Source organism: Notamacropus eugenii, chromosome 6 (assembly GCF_028372415.1).
Source record: "Notamacropus eugenii isolate mMacEug1 chromosome 6, mMacEug1.pri_v2, whole genome shotgun sequence".
NCBI classification, from domain to species: domain Eukaryota; kingdom Metazoa; phylum Chordata; class Mammalia; order Diprotodontia; family Macropodidae; genus Notamacropus; species Notamacropus eugenii.
The window spans coordinates 120,987,007-121,000,154 of record NC_092877.1 but is presented as its reverse complement, the minus strand read 5'-3'; the positions used below and the strand labels follow the sequence as shown (position 1 = coordinate 121,000,154).

Here is a 13,148-nt window from a genome sequence, read left to right as displayed (position 1 = left end):
ACACAGAAATAACATAAAATATAGTACGGTTTTATTAATGTTTATATCATTCATTCTCTATCTTATGATGTCATTTTTTAGATTTATGTCATATATTGCTTAGGTCAATTAAAGGTAGATAATAGATAGCTAGCATTTATGTAATATCTAACGGCTTGAAAAATAGGGCAACTATATAGTTCAGCTGATAGATCACCAGACCTGAAATCAGCAAAATCTAAGTTCAAATCTGGCTGCAGATGCATACTAATACATGACTCTGGGTAAGTCATTTAATCTTTTAGTTTGCCTCAGTTTCTTCATCTGCAAAATATAAATTATAATAGTACCTACCTCCCAGGGTTGTCGTGAAGATCAAATGAGATAATAATTATAAAATTAGTACTATATGAATGCTAGCTGATATTAATAGTAGTAGTAGTAGTAGTAATAGTAGTAGTAGTAGTAGTAGTAGTAGTAGTAATAGTAGTAGTAGTAGTAGTAGTAGTAGTAGTAGTAGTAGTAGTAGTAGTAGTAGTAGTAGCAGCAGCATATATTTTATATTGAAGGCCACATTTGAACTCAGATCTTTTTGACTTCAGATCAGCGTTTTACCCACTGTGCCACTGGAGTGGTAAATGTGACTCCTGGGATAGAAAGTTGATGATGATGGAAATGCCAGGATTAACTTTCTCTTTTATTTTGTCCATGTCCTACAGCCCTGATAACAATGGCGTGAAAGTCATTATGTTGTTCCTTTTTCGCTACCCTTCCTCAGTTGGTGTAGTAAGAATTAAGAAAAAAATTGGAAGTACGCTATATCAGGCCCTGAAAACTAAAAAGTTTTCTTTGTCCATAAGTAATCCTTCAATTAAAATCACACGTAAGTGGCTTCCTGCTTTTATTCCCAAGGCTTTATCTTTGTTTTTGTTTTTCCCTGTAATTCCTTCTGTGTATCATAAGAATTGTGGTCATCATCTGCCTTTCATCAAGAGTCTGCCACCAAAAATCCATTTACATATGTATTACCCCTAAAACCATAATAGAGCACTAAGTCAGATTAGGGCTGAGTTACTCAAATACTCAAGGTTTATTAAATAAAGGTCCTTAAATGTTTTGCTTTTAGGAAACACAATAGCATGGTATATGAGAATAACAATACAGAGAAGATCTAGATTACTTCCTAGTTTAACACTGCTTTTCAATTATTTTGTCATTTATTATTCACAACTCAAAGATGAAAATGATTTTTGCAATGTTGATGCTTAAAGACTTAATTTTCCTTTAAGTCACACAGTTAGGTGGTAAAAATGGCCAGATTAATAGCCAACAGCATAATATTCAAAGACCTCCCACCTTCTAGAAGCTCACTGATGGTATCATCACACAACTAGAAAAAATGGAAGACCCATCCCGATTAGATTGTAAATTCTTTGAGGGTAGATACTGCACCTGTTTTTTTCTTTATATCCCCACAATGCCTTGCACACAATACACATATAATAACTTTTTGCTTTGGTGTTAACCTATCTTTATTATGTGTCTCTAAAGTCAAATTAGAATATCATATTTGACATTAGCAAAAATTTAGCCTTTGATCTGACCTCTAATCATTTTCCCAAACCTAAGATGGAATTTAGTAAAGGGGAAAGGGTTATATCCCAATCACTGAAAAAAGTTCTGTCTCCATCAAGGTTTCCAGATTCCTACTGGAATTTGGGGAAAATGGCCAAGACCCTTAACCTAGAAGTCTACAGCTAGTCATCATATTTCAGTGGTCTAATCCAAAATGTCCCAGGGTGCTTTTGGGGAAAAGCCCCTGAGCTCCCTACAAAGGGTGTAGCTCTAGAAGAGCCTACAAAGATAAATGATATTCATAATGGAGAACCTGAAGTAATTCAAGATTCCGAAATTCTTTTGCAATCATCAAAAATACATGAAATTAACCTCATACCTTGAAGAACTGTATACATGCGAATGTGGATAATATTAACAAACTATAGTTTTAGAGTTGAGTATTTTTTTTTGCATCAACTCTTTGAGAATTGTTTAAAATAGATAATGTATCTGTTAATTATTTATTAATCAGAATATTTGAATTACTAAAATACCACACTTCACACCCAGCTATAGTGTAAAATGTTGTATAGATAAAGTTACATTGTACAGTGTATATGCATATCTATTTATACTCACCAAACACATTCATATCAGTATAAGTGGATAAAGACAAAGCAGTAGGATGTTGAGGTATGTCCCTTTGAAGCTTCAACCTCATTTTTCCTCAGAAAGGATCTGAGATATGGGGACAATAACACTGTGTTTCCCTATTCTTTATTAGCACACAAATGTATGTATGTATATATATATATATATGCATATATAAACACACAGACAATATATATATGTATATTATATATATATATATATACACATAAATATTTCTATTTATTCATCTATGTATGTGTATATATATGTATATTATATATATATATATATACACATAAATATTTCTATTTATTCATCTATGTATGTGTGTATGTATATGTAGATAATATATAATTCAGATGAAACCTGAATTCAAGGGCAGCCTAAAGTGGGGAAAGAGGTTATAAAACATTCAAACATTAGTGGGAGGGAAAAAGGAAGGTCCACTTACTTTGCCTTGGTGATGAGAAATGGGGTTGTACATTGATTTTATACAAAGATGCTCCGGTTCTTCTTAGTATGAGCTGGGAAAGCAACCCATTCCCAGTGTCTGTCTCCTTCCCTAGATCACTACCTTAGCAGCAATGTGACACTTAAAGATCTGGGCCAGGGATTAACTTTCCAATGTGCCCTACCCAATGGAAAACTGTGATCATGTCATCTTTTTTAGAATTCTAGTGCTCAGTAAAGAAACAAAATAAATCATAATAAGAGCTTGGTGCCTGTCTAAAATGAGAAGATGCTTCATTTTGTACCAATCAGACAGAACTTTTATTTTGTTCTTTGAAAACTTGCTGATAAATATTTCCTATCTTTGACTCTTTTCAGTAATTACTTTTTCTTCTAATAACGTACTCCTATTGAGCACTTGAAAGAAATCAGATCAAATCAAATATCAAAGAACTGTAGTCTTAATCTGACCTGATTATCAAATGTTCACATTTGATTTGTTCTAGCCATTGATTCCATGAGGACAAGAGATCTTCTCAACAGCCGTAAGTTTAAAACCATATTTAATCTTTCCATAGCATGATCCATAATTGATAACAAGGATGAAAAACAGGGTGACATTGCATATAAAAAGCTCACATTGGAGTCAGGAAGACATGGGTCAAGGGATACCTCTGGGACATAACCTGGGAAAGTCATGTTTAGTGTTTCAAACAGTTCTCTGAAGCTTTCAAATACAGATAAACTGCCACTTGCACAGATTAATTAATTAATTAATATGAGGCAGCCATGTGGTACAAAGGATAGAACTCTAGACTCAAAATCAGGAAGTTCTAAGTTAAATCCAGCTTCAGACACTTAGTTGTTGATTGACTCCAGGGAAGTAACTTAATTTGTCTGCCTCAGTTTCCATATGTGCAAAGGTACTTCCCAGGATTGTTGTGAGGATAAAATGAAATAGCATTTGTAAAGCACTTTTCACATCTCAAAGAGCTATATCAATGCTAGCTATTATTAATGGAGGAAGCTTCCACACCAAAAGTTCCCCACACTGAGGAAAACACAATTCCAGTCCTCTCCTCCCAAAGGAAAAAATAATTATCTACAACCACAGATAATGAGAAAAAAACATGGAGACAGGCTCCATCTCACAGTGGTTTGGGGCATATTACTTATGTTGAGGAAACACTATTATATCTATCATACTAGGTCACAAGGGAAAAAAGTAGCAGAGGGTAAGACTTCCCCAGGAGCACATTTTCTTAAATTGAACTTTTCAAATCTATATTTGAATTTGAAACATTTTGGCTTTGGAGAACTATTGTTTTTTTCCCCTCTGTCTAAATATTTACTTTACCCCTCTCTTCAACCTATTCTCCAATTTGATTCTCTCCAATGAAGCCCCTACTCCTGTAAGACGCTATAAATTCATTACAAATTTACCTTGGAGAAGATGTTACTCAATTGTTTTCCTATCAGAGTACTCTGTCCCTAAGTTACAATAATAAAGATAGCTCAATTGCTATTTTAAAAAGACTTTATTTCTTGATTCACTTTAAAGTTGGGCTTCATCAGAACTAGCTCAATCTCTCATTATAAGCAATGTGAAACCAATGCTTTAAAATGTTAGATACTGACATAGAGCTGTATTATTTTAAAATTTAATGAATTCAAAGTATAATAATATAGGCAGAATTCAATTGCATGTCAGAGGTCTTGAGTCCAGATCCTGGCTCTGCTATATACTACCTTCATGAATGTGGAATGTCAGCTTCTTCATCTGTAAAATGAGGGTGAACTAAATGGTCTTTAATATCCCTTCCAATCCTAAAAATCCCATCCTATCCAATATTAGAAAGGATTGTTCCTAAATTTTCTATTGATCAATAAAAAATACTAGAAGGTACTTTCCAAGGCCAAATATCATGGATTGAAAAACAGGGCCAAGGTTGACCTCTCTGCGCCCCCATTTCTTCACCTATACAATTGGGAGTGTTGCACTAAGTCCCTTTCCAAATACATTATAAAACAAAAGGGTACATGACTGACAAGATGTGATGCCAATGAGTATAAATCAAATGCATATTGATTGCTTTTTTGATGAAAAGAAACTAATCAGTCTCACTATGCCAGGTTGTGGAATACGTACGACCTCATCATCCTTGCCATTGACATCAGCTTCAACAATGGACAGGATAGTCATGGGAACTACAGCTGCATTACCAGGAGAGTGGCCATGGCAAGCCAGCCTCCAGTTAAAGGATTCTGGCCATCAATGTGGTGGCAGCTTGATCAGTAACACCTGGATCGTGACTGCAGCTCATTGCTTTCAGAAGTAAGTTCACAAAGACTAAGGTACAGCAACTACTCTGTTACCTTCATTAAGTTATTTTCTCTTCAGGCCTCAGTTTTCCCATCTCTGAAATGAGGAGTTTGGATCAGGTTCTCTCAGACCTCAAACAGTTCTAACAATCTATGAGTCTATTACTTGTCTTTTATCACCATCATCTGATATCCACTGAGTGGGTAAAGAACAAAAAATTTTATCATTTTCATATGTACCTTCCACCCCAGACAGATTGGTCTCATTTTCCCTTGCATATAGTCTGGTCACTCTTCCAGTTCTGCCCTTCTGCTTCCATTTCTATTTTTCTCCCTTCCTGAAAAGTCTTTTCTCCTTCCTTTCTAAAGACTCTTATAGCACTTTGTCTGTACCTTTCTTATGACTTGGTACGGCAGAGGTGCAGTGGGCTTGCCTCCTCTATTAAATTACAAAGTCCTTGAAAACTGAAAAAGCATTAAAGTTTCTGGTACAAAATTATACACATAGTGGAGTCAGTAAATATTTATTATTAGATGATTATATTCTACTTTATGGCAGTCACAAAATTTTAATCCTACTATAGTGAAAAAACTCTGAAATAAGCATATGGACACACAGGCTCTAGAGTGCTCCCATAAATCTAAGGCCTTTGGCAAGTTTCTTCTTTCTATGCCTTAACTTCTTACTTTAGTGACTGAAAATTATGTCCAAGGTCTCTTTTCAAGCCATAAAGTTGTATGTCCTGATACCTCTACTTTTTAAAGAAATTCATTTATTTTATTTTGAACTTAAGTAATAAAATAAGCTTTTTATAGCATAGTAGAATAGAAATAAAAAAGATAATTGCATATGAAACTGCAAGTCTATTATGTACAACTTGCTATTCCTCTTAAATATATAATAAGTTATCTTGTAACTTTCTTTTTATCCTTTTTTCTCTGCCCCCACCTTAGAGATGGTTACCATTAAATATAGATATGTATATGTATATATGTAAGTATGTATGTGTGTATGTATATATGTATACATACATATATAATCATTCTATACATACTTCTATTTAACAGTTCTTTCTCTGGATGCAGACAGTATCTTCATTCATAGGTCCTTTGTAATTAATTTGAGTATTTACAGTAGTCAAAAATGAGTTACTCACTCAAAGTTGTTCTTAATACGATATTGTTATTATTGTATATAACCTTCTCTTGGTTCTGATCATTTAGTTTATCATTATTTCATGCAATTTTATCCATGTTTTTCTAAGATCATTGAGCTCATCATTTCTTATGGCACAGAAGTATTCTACAACTTGTTCAGCCATTCCCCAATTGATGGGCATCCATGAAACTTCCAGTTCTTTACCACTACAAAGAGAGCTTCTATTAATGTTTTAGAACATATAAATTCTTTTCCTTTTTCCCTAATCATCTTTGGAAACAGACCTAGTAGAGATATTGCTTTATCAAAGGGAATAGACAGTTTAATAACGCTTTCGATATAATTTCAAATTTCTTTCCAAAGTGATTGGATCAGTTCACATTTTCACCAACTGGGAATGTGTCCTAATTTTTCCACATCCCCTCCAATATTTGTTGTTTTCCCCTTCAATCATTTTAGCCAATATGATGATTTTAAAACGATATCTCAAGGTTGTTTGAATTTGCATTTCTCTAATCAATAAAGATTTAGAGCAATTGTTTTATATGACTATAAATTGTTTTGATTTCTTCATTGAAAAACTGCCTGTTTGTATCCTTTGACCACTTATCAATTGGGAAATGACTCATATTCTTATCAATTTGACAAAGTTCTTTATATTTTTGAGATACGAAACCTTTATCTGAGGAACTGTAAATTTTTACCCAAATTTTCTGCTTCTCTTCTGATCTTGTCTCTACTTTTTAAAGGTAAATGTTTAACCTAGCATATTTATCTGGAAGTTAAACCTTGCACATTATCCAAAACATAACTTGTTCATGTAAATATTTGCAGAAACAAGAATCCAAGGCAATGGATTGTGACATTTGGAACAACCATCACACCACCTTTAGCAAAACAAAATGTTGACGCAATTATTGTTCATGAAAAATACAACAATGTTACACATGAAAACGATATTGCCTTGATGCAACTAGCTGAAAATATTCAATTTTCCAATGAGATCCAACGAGTTTGCCTCCCAGAATCTTATATAAAATTGCCACCTCAAACAAGTGTGTTTGTCACTGGATTCGGATCTGTAGTAGATGATGGTGAGTATTTTTTTAATGTCATAGCTTAATTGTGTACAGAGACCTAATGATTTGTCATAGGGAAAATACACTTAGGTTCATCATTTGAAGAGATGCATTCTACTCTAATAGAAGGCAGTTTGGACTTGAAGTTCAGGAGAGATCTGGGTTAATTCTCACTTATAGTTTCCTTAATTATTAAATGAAAATGATGGTATTTATACTACCTACCACACAGAGTTGTTGTAAGGAAACCATATTTGAAAACTTAAGTACTACATCCAAGTAAACATTATTCATAATTATTCAGGAGCTAGAGTAAAGCAATCAAAAACATTCTTTGAGAATACCAGGGATTCATGGTACATGGTACATCATTCATAACATGATGATTCATTGCACTGCATGTGTCAAGGTCTCTGGCAATCTGACTACCAAGGACCTATGAGGCTGCCCTTTGCAGTTTTCCATGGCCAAGCTATCATTCAAGCAGCATACAGTTCCACTGTTAGTTCTGGGTCTTTTGTTTATCTATGACCTATTCCTCCAAGCTTTCTTATCCTATACAATTCTTTCTAAACGGCTTTCTAAAATATCTTTGTCAATGACAGTCTTGCTAAAAATTCTTTCCCTTAACACCCTGAAGTTCTTCCTTTTGTCCTCTTAGAATTTTAGAGGGTTCAAATTAACACAAGTTGCCTATCATCGTCCATTATTTTCACTGCATATCTCATTTTCAAATTATTCCTTTCCCAGATAATGCATTTTATCCTTATGCTGGTGAAAAAAACAAGAGAAAAATCTTCTAGTTCAACTTATACACAGTACCTTATAGTTATTTCGATGAGAATACTTATGACACAGAAAATTGTCTTAGACCATAATTACCTAGCATAGCAATTTCAAACTTTTAGATACTGAGTTCTCCCTTTTAATTTAAAAAATATTCATGGATTCTTACATCACAGTAGTTATAGTCATACTACGTATTTTGTTGTAGTTAAATAAAAATCAAAATGGCAATGTTTAATTCACATATGGGTTTGTGGATCTCTTCTAATAACTTAACTGCTCCCCAAGAGTTTATGGGTTAAGAACTATAGTAACAGATCATCTCTAAGATTTCCTCCAGCTCTAAATTTGATGACTCTATGTTTTTCCTAGTATCAGGACATAATTTGGCATACTTTGAGAATGATTCAGTATTAAAGACAAGGCAATTAACATACACTTCTTCTAATTCCCTTACTGTATGCCTAGGTTTCTACACTATTAAATCTCCTGCAGGTCTTTTCTTTCCTTACAGTTGTCTCCCAATAACTTCCCTTCCCTATCCTTTTTCCCTATCTTTCCCGATATAACTTGCCTAACTTGTGCCTCATGACCTCCAGCTCTGTTCTCTTCTCCAGAAAAAACAGAATTTTATACATTAGTGTACAAGTACTGGGATATACTTTCATGTACATGAGAGAAAGAGAGCACTCCATTCCTGTCCAAAAAGTAGTCTATTCATTAGAGCAAGTCCAATCACACTTCACTTCACTCCCTCTCACTAACCAACCCACAAGCAGATCAGAAACCAAGCCTTGAAGGATTGAAACATTTCTTGTCTGCTACTCCTGCCCACAGTCCCCCACTGTTCAGATTAACAATTGCCTCAGTTATCCATTGCATTTAGAATTGGCTTCAAATAACATCTCACTCCTCAAGTACCATACTCCATACCTCATTTTCCCCATTTAAAGCTACAATAAAATCAACTTTGTTATTGCTCCTGGAAAGGATTTTTCAATCTTACCAAACTAAAATATCCTTCCTAGCTACCACTCTGTTTGGTGTGCTTTCTCTCCTCGTTAGAATGCAAACTTTTTGAGAGAAGACAAAGGACGTCTCCCCTTTTGTATATGAATCTCCATTGCCTTGCACAATGTTTGGTGCATGGTAATGTACTTAGTCAATGCTTTTTCATTCACTCATATCATCTAGTTAGGGAAAAAATTTGAAAATGTTGCAGCTAGTTGTGGTAGCAGAAGAAAGAGGGAGGAAAAGAAGGAAAGTGAAGATAAAGGAAGATTTATAAAGGTGATTTAGAGGGTTTTGTAAATTTGAAAAATCCCAGAGGTTGAATCTGGAGAGGGAAAACTAAGGAGGACTCAGTGGAAAAGTTAAAGAAAAAGGAAAAAGAGAAGGATTTTCATTGAAGGAGAAGGGTTAGAACTAAATGAAGAAGACCTGAGTGGAAGAAAATGGAATTGAGCTGAAGAAGGATTAAAAAAAGAAAAAAAGACTCAGAAGAATCTAAGGAGGAGAAAAAACACTAGGAGACAGTAAAGGCCCAGGGAGGAGAAAGTCATGTTCTGAGTGATAGATACTCAACTGAAAAAGGATTTAGAGAAAGAATAAAAGACTAGAGCAGAAGGACTTTAAGAGGAGAGGTAGGAGTTAAAAGATGAAAAATATGAAAAGAACTGGAAGAAAGGAAGAGAAGAAAGGAGAAGAGAGTTGATAATATGGTAAGAAGTTAGCTTGATAAGAGTATGGTTATCAAAATGTTAACAAGGGCTAACAAGAAGAGATGAAGAGGGAATGCTATCTTTTTGGAAAAGAGAGAAAAATGGGAGAGGAGACTAGAAAATGAAATAAATGAATTTGGCAGGCCTGACTGAATGGTTTGATCCAATAAATAGTCACAAATGACTCTATTTCAAACTGGAACTTGGTCTCCAACAAAGCATCTTTACTTTTCAACATTTTTAATTCCTGATTTACATATTATATAGCTGATATATCTATCAAGACTTCAGAGATGGGAGAGCTGGCCAACACACTTTATGGCAAATTTCAAAAACTTATTGACATTCCAAAATATTGTGCTAAACTAAATAAGATGAAATTTATAATTGTCATTATTATTATTACTGTGGATTTTTTAAAAAATTTAATAGCTAACATTTTTATCATGCTTTAAAATTGGCAAAGTATTTTACTCATGTTATTTTATCCTTTCAACAACTCTGTCATTTACGAAGGATAAATATAAAGTTTCATCATTTGGCTCAAAAAAAATCAGCTTCATAGATAGAGGAGTACAGAGAAAGAAGCACCAACATCTGGGTTTTCAAAGCCAGGGAGGTTGCTTAGTGGCTTCCCAGACTCTTGTCTGGTCAAACACTTTCAGTCAGTAAGCCCCAAAGTAAAACCTCACCTCAGAGTACTTATACATTTTTCAAAGCCAGAGGGCATCACATCCCTTGAGAACCAGTAACTCATTAGAAAATTAACAAAAGGTATGGGCCTTCCTAGAAATCTTCCTTAATCATACTCCCCTTAATGGGCAACCCTATTAATGGATGGGAAAGATCTTCCAATTAAGAAGCAACATTAAATTAATAATAAGCAAAAATTCATTATCAATACAAGGAGATACAGTGAGATGAAAGTTCAAGAGAAAGAGCCCTAAGGGCTGTATATATGGGCTTATTAAGAAGTTTGATAGCATTTCCAAGAAAGTTAACGTGATCTTGATTTATATTAAGGGAGCAACACCATACAATAGCCCCCTTATAGTACACCCTGGTCAGTTCTCATCTAAAATGATCTGGTTATCTCACAGATATCAGTTGTTATTATGATATATTGATGAATATAATGATGATATTGATGATATAAAGTTGTATTTATGCATACATGTACATGGCTCCCTCTATCTACATTTTTATGGTATGAAAATATAGACATTGAACAATATTCAAATGATCTTAATAAATTGGTTCAGACATTTGATGATGCTTTTGCTTGTCTTAGCTATGCATACCGTGGTGTACTAACTAAAAGGTTTTTGTGTTTGTAGGACCAACCCAAAATGTTCTTCGTCAAGCCAGAGTGGAAATCATTAGCACTGATGTGTGTAACAGAACAGATGTATATAATGGTCTTATTAAAAAAGGAATGCTATGTGCTGGATTTATGGAAGGAAAAATTGATGCCTGTAAGGTAGGTTTGATGTTAACATTAACATCTAGATGGATATCCAGTATTCTAAAGTTCTCAATCACTACTCTACACAATTCTGACCCATATTCACTTGTCTGAGGATAAATTGTCTCATTTAAAAAGACATTAATTTTAAAGACATAAAATGAAGTCAACTTTTGAAGAAAGTAAAATTTGAGGGATAGTTTCCCTTATATTCTCACAAACATTTTTCTTTAACAAATTAGAGATAGTGTCCAAGTATGCAGTTAATTCATGCAACTGAATAATAAAGTATCTCATGCAAGATTTACTTGCAAGTTACAGAAGCATTCTATAGCATTATGTTCACCTTTAGATCAATTTCAATGTTCCTCCTTTCAGTAGGAAACAAGTTCTTGAAATTCTCCTGATTCTGTTAAAATGCAGTATTTTACTGGATATTTATCTCCTTATTCATTTTTCCCCAGGGTGATTCTGGTGGACCACTGGTTTATCCTGATAACCATGATATCTGGTACCTTGTTGGAATAGTGAGCTGGGGAGAATCATGTGCTCTTCCCAAAAGACCTGGAGTCTACACTCAAGTGACACAGTATCGGAACTGGATTAACTCAAAAATTAGTCTTTAATGCAAAGTCTTCAGTTGAGTAAAATGAATGAATAATACATAAATAACAGTCATCTGAAACTCCTACACCATATATATTTTTCACCTGCATGTAGTTTGGGTCAATGTCCTAAAGACATTATGAATCCCAAAAGACTCATACTGATTTACTATTCTCCACCTTGCTTCATATATCACTTATATTCTTCCTACCATGAGGAAAGTGGAAGCTATAATGACAGATAAAACAAAGCTACTAACAAAGAAAAGCCTTTCCAATATGATTTTTAAAATGTTTTCTTAATGATTTTTGTTTTTACATCACAGTCATTCTCAAGTATATCATTAGTACTCCCATATTGGACTCACCCTTACAACAATGGAAAACAATTCAGAAAATAGTTAATGTCTCTGACCATGCATTCAACATTCTGCACCCATCGTCCCCATATCTCTCTGCTAAGAAGATCTCTCTGATATTATTTTACCTCCTAACTATATTTATAAACTTTTTTTTCTTCCATGATGAAGAAAGAGGGCATTTTTCCTTAGGATACTCAGGAGATTACAACATTGTTTATCAATTTTTCTCATTTCCTGATTCTTATAATAGATACAGCCACTCTATTTATGGTTGGGGGTGATATGTAGAACCATTTCTTTTAGGAACACAGTAATTTAATTATATTACTTATTTACATTATCTTCTATTAGCAGAGTATGGAGGTTGATATATTAAAAATTGGAAATCTTATCCAAGTCCAATACCTAAAGGACAGAATATTAACCATCATGCTATTAGACTTGCCATTTTATAATTATCTGAAGCTGTAACATACAATTTATATTTATATATGGGGCACAGAGTATCAGCTTACTACATTGGTACTCATTCTGCATACCATAATAAGAAGCATATCATTACTTGGAGGTAAAACTAAAAGAATGAGCCAAGATGGCTTGGTGCTGAATGCATTTCAGGAATCTTGGAGATGACTGTGTGGATAAACAAAAGAAAAATGTTGAAGAAGAGATGTGCCTCAGGCTAACTGATAGTTGGCTTCCAAATTTCCTTTTGAGTGTGTGTTTTTAAGTATGATTGAAGACAGGAAAGACTATTTTTCCAGATCACCAGTGGAACCTATTCCATTCCTTATTTAGAAAAATCTGTGCCAAAGTATGGTGATCCATGTTCTATTATGTCTGATTAATGATTTTCCCACTTTTTATCACTACATAGAGTCAGCCTAGATCTGAAGACAGAATTCAGCAATTCTTAGACATGAGAGTCAGGATTCATTAAGATGAATAGGCTGACATTTGGGGATCACATGTAGTACAAATTCTTCTTTGTGTGCTTCACTTAACACAACTT

The 13,148-nt window shown here is 34.0% G+C and overlaps 1 protein-coding gene across 1 annotated transcript in view; it reads left to right on the top strand.

The window, feature by feature from the left end:
• The window catches only part of LOC140511736 (transmembrane protease serine 11F-like), a 79,149-nt gene extending 67,163 nt beyond the window's left edge, over positions 1-11,986 (top strand). Inside the window, exons 5-10 of the mRNA XM_072620912.1 lie at positions 699-862; positions 3,144-3,182; positions 4,771-4,972; positions 6,953-7,212; positions 11,042-11,184; positions 11,634-11,986. Coding sequence (XP_072477013.1) covers positions 699-862; positions 3,144-3,182; positions 4,771-4,972; positions 6,953-7,212; positions 11,042-11,184; positions 11,634-11,795 — 970 coding nt within the window. The 3' untranslated portion in view covers positions 11,796-11,986. The remainder of the gene's footprint in view (positions 1-698; positions 863-3,143; positions 3,183-4,770; positions 4,973-6,952; positions 7,213-11,041; positions 11,185-11,633) is intronic.
• The last annotated feature ends 1,162 nt before the right edge of the window (positions 11,987-13,148 follow it).